The sequence below is a fragment of the Nicotiana tabacum genome, chromosome 12 (genome assembly GCF_000715075.1).
Source record: "Nicotiana tabacum cultivar K326 chromosome 12, ASM71507v2, whole genome shotgun sequence".
In the NCBI taxonomy this organism is placed as follows: domain Eukaryota; kingdom Viridiplantae; phylum Streptophyta; class Magnoliopsida; order Solanales; family Solanaceae; genus Nicotiana; species Nicotiana tabacum.
Window position 1 is genome coordinate 40372011 of NC_134091.1, and position 7984 is coordinate 40379994.

The 7984-nt window shown below is 36.1% G+C and overlaps 1 protein-coding gene across 1 annotated transcript; it reads right to left on the bottom strand.

Moving 5' to 3' along the window:
* Window positions 1-990: 990 nt before the first annotated feature.
* LOC107807055 (transcription termination factor MTERF15, mitochondrial-like) lies at window positions 991-7766 on the bottom strand. The gene is made up of 2 exons (XM_075226379.1): window positions 6514-7766; window positions 991-1397 (listed from the first exon to the last, which is right to left on the bottom strand). Exon 1 carries the CDS (start codon window positions 7683-7685, stop codon window positions 6531-6533), a length of 1155 nt encoding a protein of 384 aa, XP_075082480.1. The 5' UTR covers window positions 7686-7766; the 3' UTR covers window positions 991-1397; window positions 6514-6530.
* Between the last annotated feature and the right edge of the window lie 218 nt (window positions 7767-7984).

Here is a 7984-nt window from a genome sequence, read left to right on the forward strand (position 1 = left end):
CTGATTAGATAGTTGATGTTCTTACTAAAGCTTCTAAAAGGTATGCTAAAAGATTCTGAGAAGCAAGTTACAATAGTTTCATATATTGAAATGGCTGATTCAGAATTTTGAAATTTATATTTAATATTACTACTATTACAAATTGGGATGTTCAAGAAAAACTGAAAACTAAATCAAACCTATGGAAAAAGATATCATATGTTCTTCCACTTGATTTGAAGTGATTTTTATTTTAAATAAAAAATGACTATTAGTTTCGTCGGTATTTAAAAAGATCAGATCAAACCACTATATACGACATCAATGTCTAGATTCCCATGACCATTCAATTTTATTTCTAAAGAGATTTTTTAGAATTGTTTTACATCTTTTCGTCATAAGAAATTGTATAGACATTTTCATGATGGATGATTAATATAAAATTGATATTCTTCACGGATAAGGAAAACAAAAAAGAAACAAAGAAAAGCAAAAAGGCAGGAAAAAAAGAGGAAAAAAACACAATAAGAAATTAAACGAAATAAAAGAGTACGAAAAATAGAAAATAAATAAAGAAAAATAAAACACAGAAAAAGAAAGTGGGAAACGTATTATTAAGAGTAAAAAGGAATAAAGAAATATGAATAATGGGAAGGAACAAAAGAGAAGAATTAATCCTCTACATTTTGGTACTTTCGTTATATTTACATGTGTATAACCATTAAGTTAAACTAATAGCTCTATTATAGTCAACATTGAGACCCAAAATTTTAATTAGTAACAATGATTACTAAAATATAATGTAAATTTCTGAATTTTTTTGACACATGCCACACCTATTTATTGCTCGTATATTATTTGGGCCATTGGAGAAAGGTAAGCTGATGAAGATAGCTTGCTTGTAATCCTGTCCTCTATATTAATGATTTGACAAATAACCACTTTTAGAACCATTTGCAAAGTAACTGAAAAATAATCACAACTGCTAGCTAACTGAAAATCTGAGAATTATCAAAAACCTGTACGTAACCGCAGGGGCTAAATGTTGCTCACGACTCAGAGACAAAATTGCCAGCCATTGCTATTTGTCCAGCTTGTGAGCTATTGACACTAAAGTTACATCCAGCTTACGAAGTTAAAACTAGTAAAAGCTAATATAGAATAAGATCATGCATCACTGGCTCTGCTTCAGCTTCTTTGACCGAACGCTGCACGTTGATCTAACTGCAATCTGCACGAATGCATGCTTGAGACGACTTGACACAAGCGAGTCAGCTTAAAGTTGTTGCAGTCACCACCCTTCTTTATCAAATGCCATAACTGTTGATTCCTCCACTTTGAGCCAGGCCTCAGCCACCCTGCAATTCTATCATGCCTCATCCAGCACAATAGCGAAAAGTTGCTGTTGAGCCAAAATACTGCACAGAAAATTCAAAGAATAAGCACAGGTAACAGGGCATAGTTCTAGGGGAACCATTCACGAAGATATTACTCTTGGAATTAGACAAGATCAGTAAATTTATTTGACAGCAAGCTTTACTCACATTTTCCATATAGACCATGAAGATACAACAATGCCTCGTTTTTTCAAAAAAATAGTTAATTAAAAATGGTGACTGAACCTGCCCCGCCAACAAGGAGCAAGAGAACTTGGTTTTCTGCAGTGTTGTCTGAATTACACTTTTTTGTATCTATTTACTGATCTGTGTGCACTTTTACTAATCCACCAGGTACCTACTATCTTCCACCACAAACGTTTTACGTACCAGGTAACTCCCACAAACAAAAGTTTCGACAGATATGAAGAGTTCACGGTAACAACCCAGCCCACTAGTGATATTGTCAGCTTTGGGCCTAGGCCCGCATGATTTTAAAACGCGTCACTAGGGTCTAAGACATGTTTACTTATACACCCAATATATATCTCGTGTTTTGTCGATGTGGGCTTCACCTAGGATCACTTACACCCCCCTTTAGGGACTCAGCGTCATCGCTGAGGTTTACCCCACCACCTTTCAAGATTGCACGCGGAATGGCTCTGATACCATATGTAACAACCCAACCTACTAGTAATATTGTCCGCTTTGGGCCTAGACCCGCACGGTTTTAATTCGCATCACTAGGGTCTAACGCCTGTTTACTTATATACCCACCATCTCTCCCGTGTTTTGTCGATGTGGAATTTGCCTAGGGTGTCACATTCACCTGGTACTACAACAAGCCCATCTTATCCACCAATCCTTCCAAGGATATGGCATACTCTGGTGTAAAGTTAAAACAGGGTCTTCGGGTCTTCTTACTCCATCCTGAATTGATTAAATTTAACATCACCTGTTAGGTTTAGATATATCTATGGCGCAGGGGGTTGGCCAAAATCTCTGTCCGCTTATGTGACTCCTTTGCAAGACTAAAGAAAGGGAAATGATTTATGTTTTAATATTACTTCAACTTGTGGGACCTTTAGAAAGAAAAGAAAATCTCCGACATCAATAATGATAAGACATTTTATTTCCAAGAGCCCTATTCAAATGAAAACCACAAGAAAATTTTAAGAGAAGATCATCAAGACTTCTACTTGACAATATCTTTAATGGTAACTGTTCAACTTAACAAAAAAACTTATGGCACTTGGTTTGAAAGTGTAAATCAAACATTACAATTATCAACTTCAAAATAATTTCCTTTTTCTGATGGAAATCAATCGTTGATATAAGATGCTAGCAGTGTTGTAAATAGCGAGCGCTACGTCGCTAATAGCGTGTGGCGACGCGGCGCGAGGCAGTAGCGCTATTTTAGTATGTTGCGATTCAGAAAAAGCGTGCGCCTCTGCCTATGTAGCGAGAGGCGCTGCGTAGCGACGCTATTTGGAAAAAGAAGAAAAGGCAGCGACAGTGAGTAAAATACAAAATTAGGGCTTGGGTTTTCACTTCTTCTCCTTCAGCGACCATTTCACAGCAACTTCAAAAATTAGGGCTTGGGATTCATCTTCTCCATCATCAGACATCAGCACAATAACCCAGGTATGTTACTTTCTTTTCTTTTCTTCTCATTTCTTCTTCTTCTATTTCAGCTGTCTTTTTCTCTTTTCCTTCGACACTTCGAATTCGACAATTGTTGTCTTCTTCTTTTTTCTTTTTCTTCTCCTTTCTTCTTTCTTCAGTGATCAGCTCCTTCTTTCTTTCTTCCTTTTTCTTCTTCTTGTCTTATTTTTGGTGCTCCGTTTTTCGACAGCAACAAAGGCAGAGCAAAGCAGGGGCTCTTTCTTTCTTCTCTTTCTCTTTCTTCTTCTCTTATTTTTTTTTGGGGTTTGTTTTTCGACCAGCAGCAGAGGTAGTAGTCTCTTTTTAGGCTCTGTTTTTTTTTTGCTCTAATGAAGACTCCGAGGATGAAGAAGATGATAGCCAATATAATGCTAACATTCATGAAGTTCTAGAATTTGAAAATCTTGAAGAAGAATAGATGTTGCTTGTTTTAGACTTCAGTTTATGAATCTACTATGACTATCTATTGAGTTTTTTATTTTTGAATTGATATATTTATTAATATATTATTGTTATTGAGTTTTTAGTTATATATATAGAGATAATATTTTATGCTTTTGTATAAATTGTCGCTTCACATCAAAAAGACGAGCGCTTCGCTACGCGCCTCAGTGAAGCGGGCCCTTGTCGCTATTTGTCGCCGCACACTATCCAAAACACTGGATGCTAGAATGAGTGTTACTTAATGGAGAAACATATACTCAAGAAAGAGAAATTAGTCAAATGACAAAGCATGGATAATTCACAACACAGCCCTGAGTCACTAAAGACAACCACAGAATAAAATCACTGATCCAGCAAGCAATTGGTGGAAGATCCCAAGTTTCTGACTATAAATGAGTGGCCAAAATAAGATGAATAAAGGGGAAAATGGTGGGGGTTTTTTTTTTTGGGGGGGGGGGGGGGAGTGAATCTGAAAGCTTTCAGAGTAGCTGTGTGCACATGTAACAAACATCAGAGATTTAGTTTTGTTGATTCGATGCTCCTAGCTCCTTAATTGGGAAGAGGGAAACGTAGTACAGTTCAACCCTCTCTATTACAGCCTTGTTTGTTCCGATATTTTTTTTCTTTTATAGTGAATGGTTGTTATACACCTATAACAGCATTTGGCATTTAAATTTATTTTGGCTGTTATAGATAAAAATTTATCCAGAAATCAATTATTGTTATTATTCAAATTTAAAATCTCAAAAGATATGCATATTTCACTAGTTATATATTGAAGAAAGTTAATACATTATTAATAGATTCATATCTAAAAGTATAAATATTTAAACTCTAAGGCAGACATAAGCGGCTAAAAATAATTTTTTTCAAGATTGATGGAAGGACTTTATAATTGTAGCTTATTTCGTAGATTTCATTCTCTTACTAGCGATATAATGCTTGAATTGGCGAAGATTCGTGTCCAAATCAGCAAAAAGGTATCCAATAGCTTTCCCTTAAAGATAATCTAAGAGCTTAACAATTAAATTTTTTACCTAAATATTTTTTGGAATTTGTCCAATGGAAAAGATATCATGCTCAAATCTTCAAATCTTATATCTTATGCATGATAGAAACTTTGTTTAATGAAAACTATTGGTGCATATTTTTAGAATTATTATTAGTAATCTTAAAGATTCTATAGGACTGTTATAGAGGGGTAATTTTACAAAGAGCGTTCTGCTATAAATATGGTGTTATAGGTAAAAAGTTGTTATAAAGAGGTAAAATATAACTTAAAAAATTGGTTGTCATATAGGGATGTTGTTATAGAGAGGTCTGACTGTACATCGAGCATCATATTTAGCACATAATATATCTATATATACTCTATTAACGAAACGCCTTCTAAACTTAAAGGTAAGTTCTACAGAGTAGTAGTGAGACCGACTATGTTGTATGGGGTTGAGTGTTGGCCAGTCAAGAATTCTCATGTCCTGAAAATGAAAGTAGCAGAAATGAGGAAGTTGAGATGGATGTGCGGGCATACCAGGATTGATAAGATTAAGAATGAGGATATTCGGGCCAAGGTAGGAGTGGCCCCATGGAGGACACAATGCGGGAAGCGAGACTTAGATGGTTTGGGCATGTAAAGAGGAGAAGCACAAATGCCCCGATAAGGGGGTGTGAGAGGTTGTCAGTAGGGGGTCTTAGAAGAGGTAGAGGTAGACCAAAAAATTATTAGAGAGAAGTGCTTAGGCAAGATATGGCTTTGCTTCAGCTGATCGAGGACATGACCCTTAAAAGGAAGGTGTGGAGGTCGAGGATTAAGGTTGTAGGTTAATAAGTAGTGGTGCGAGTTTCCGAACATTTCCAGTGTTAATAGTAGCAGTCTTGCATTCTAATATTGTAGATTTCTATCTTTATGTTGTTTCTTTCGCCTTGTTTTCTTTTATTTTGTTCTCGTTATTTCTTGTTGTTACCGCTCTTTTCTCATTTTTCCTCGTGCCGGGGATTTACTGGAAACAGCCTCTCTACATTCACTGTAGGGGTAAGGTCTGCGTACTATCTACCCTCTCCAGACCCACTTGTGGGATTATACTGAGTTTGTTGTTGTTGTTGTACTCTATTAACGAAACATACACTACTTTTTAAATTAGTTGCATCAGACCAGCTTAACTCTTAAAGATAATTTTCTAGATGAGAAATCCAAGAGAGACCAGAGAAAGGCTCAATGGACAGCAGTTAAAGCCCAACTAATTCTTCTTCCCTTTTCTTTTGATGCAACTATAAGCTTGATAGATGCCTACTATTCTATCCTTTTCACATTGTTTGAGGAATTGGGGAAGGCAGGGAGCAATGAAAGAAATGATGTCTTAGTCAAGTTAAACTCAACTAAAAGATTTTATCGTTACCAAACAGACAGAAAAATGAGAGAAACAATAATTCAGAGGCTTTGTTTCCAGGAAGCATTATGTAGTCAAGAGCTCAAAATGAACTTTTCTGAACATTTTCTATCAAGCTATAGATGGAATGGATATCATATAGCTAAGCCAAACTAGTTTAAATTGAGGCACTGATTGATAGATAAATAACCTATAGGCTGATAAGACTAAATAACCATCAAAAAGACTAAAATAACCATCCTAAATCACACTCTGTTTTAGGAAACACGCGTCATGAATTCGAATCCTTGCCGGTGAACCTAGTTTTGCATTTGAATGGATAATGGTAGAGGAACATTTTGAGGATAAAAGCAGCGGAATTCTCGCTGTCTGATTCTCTTTTTTTTAATCAGTATTCTGGCTGTTTGATTCTCAAGCTCCTAATGAACTTTCTTCCCTATAGTTCAGAGTTATACGAGTAACAGCAAGTTAAACTCGTGAGCCTTCCACAGCATCATACAGATCGAGAGGACTGTGCCTCTTGAACATCCTCTACCACATAACTCCAAAAGGACTTGCAAAATTTGAGAGAAATCACTACCTTACAGGTATATGCTAACAGCGATTTGTAGCAGAAAGAATTAACGATAACAATATTGCAAGATTAAAGTGGAGTACCAAACCTCTCTCGAGCAGCATATTACTTTTCAGCTTTTCCATGCTGTTGAAATTTGTTGTATAGTTCACACACATCAGGTATCATATCCTTGTAGGGCAGCACATAAATCTGATAAAATTTCGGATCTGATGGCAACAGAATAGTATACAGATTGTAATCTTCATCGTATAATTTCTTCTCCACTAAACTTCTCATGAGTTCCAAGCGAGGCAAAACCCTCTTTTTCATACTAAACATAAGCAGCGTCGGATGAGAAGCCAAGTAAGCAGGTTTCAAACCGAGTTCTCCCATGTAGAAGTTTAGCGCAGCTCGCAATCTCTTCTGTGACAGCCTCAAACAATAAGGTAAAAGCTGGACTAATTTAATTATGTCCCATTTAGACCATCCATAATCCCTGAAAACGCCAAATTTCGTGTCTACGGTCGCTTCTTTCATCGAAATAAGCACAGCAACTCCATGGATAAACATTCCCGACCCTTGAGAGATATTAAAATCTTTTTTAAGCCTGTCCACTTTATCCTCTACACTCTCAGGACAAGCCAAAAGAGTATATGGATTTTGAACTATGAATTTCTTGATATCCTCATCTGAAAACCCAATACTTTGAAAAAACAACATATTGGTCCTCAATCTTTCACATCCTTTAACAGAGAGCAAACATGGTTTTTTCTTAACAGCTTTCATTACATTCTCATCACTACCCAAAACTTTTCTAAGATAACTGACACAAGATTTCATGTCAGAAACTTCTGTGTTTTTCAAAATAGACATACTTCCAGTTATGACTTTGACTAAGTCAGAACCACATAAACCAAGATCATGAAGAATGTCAAGTTTGGGTTTTAGGGTTTTGTCAACATCACACAAAAGCAACTTGGGAACTGCAGACACAATTTTACCAATATGGGTTTTGTCTAAACCACTTTGTTCGAAGAAATTTAGGACAAGCTGAGGATTTTCAGTGGGTTTTAAACGAGTTACCTTAGTGTTTGTTGTAATGGCTTCTTCTTTGGAGAATCCGAGAGAGTCTACAAGATAGTTCATCAGGAAATGGGTCGGGTCACAGGTAGTAGCAACTGCAGTTGTTGAGTATTGAAGTAGGAATTTGGAGTTGAAAATGGAATATAGCTGCCCTGCGGCGCCATGGCCGTGCAGTCGCAATAAGCGAGCTGCCATAGAAAAACAAAATGGACCCAAATGGCTTAAGGACAATGTTAACGTCACCCTTTTAAGTTTTTTTTAAATAATTTGAAGTTTGCCTCACTAATTCGAATTCACAATTCACCAAAAAATAAATATCGACAATTAGAAAAACTCATAGGAATTTTTCTAATAATATCCTTTTTATTTTGTTACAAAAGAAGGGGGTACTTAAAAGTATGTAAAAAATACAAATTGGTGCAAATTGGAATAATCTACCACACATCTATCTATATATAATAGGAGAGTCAAAGATACCATATTAAGCCAAGTGG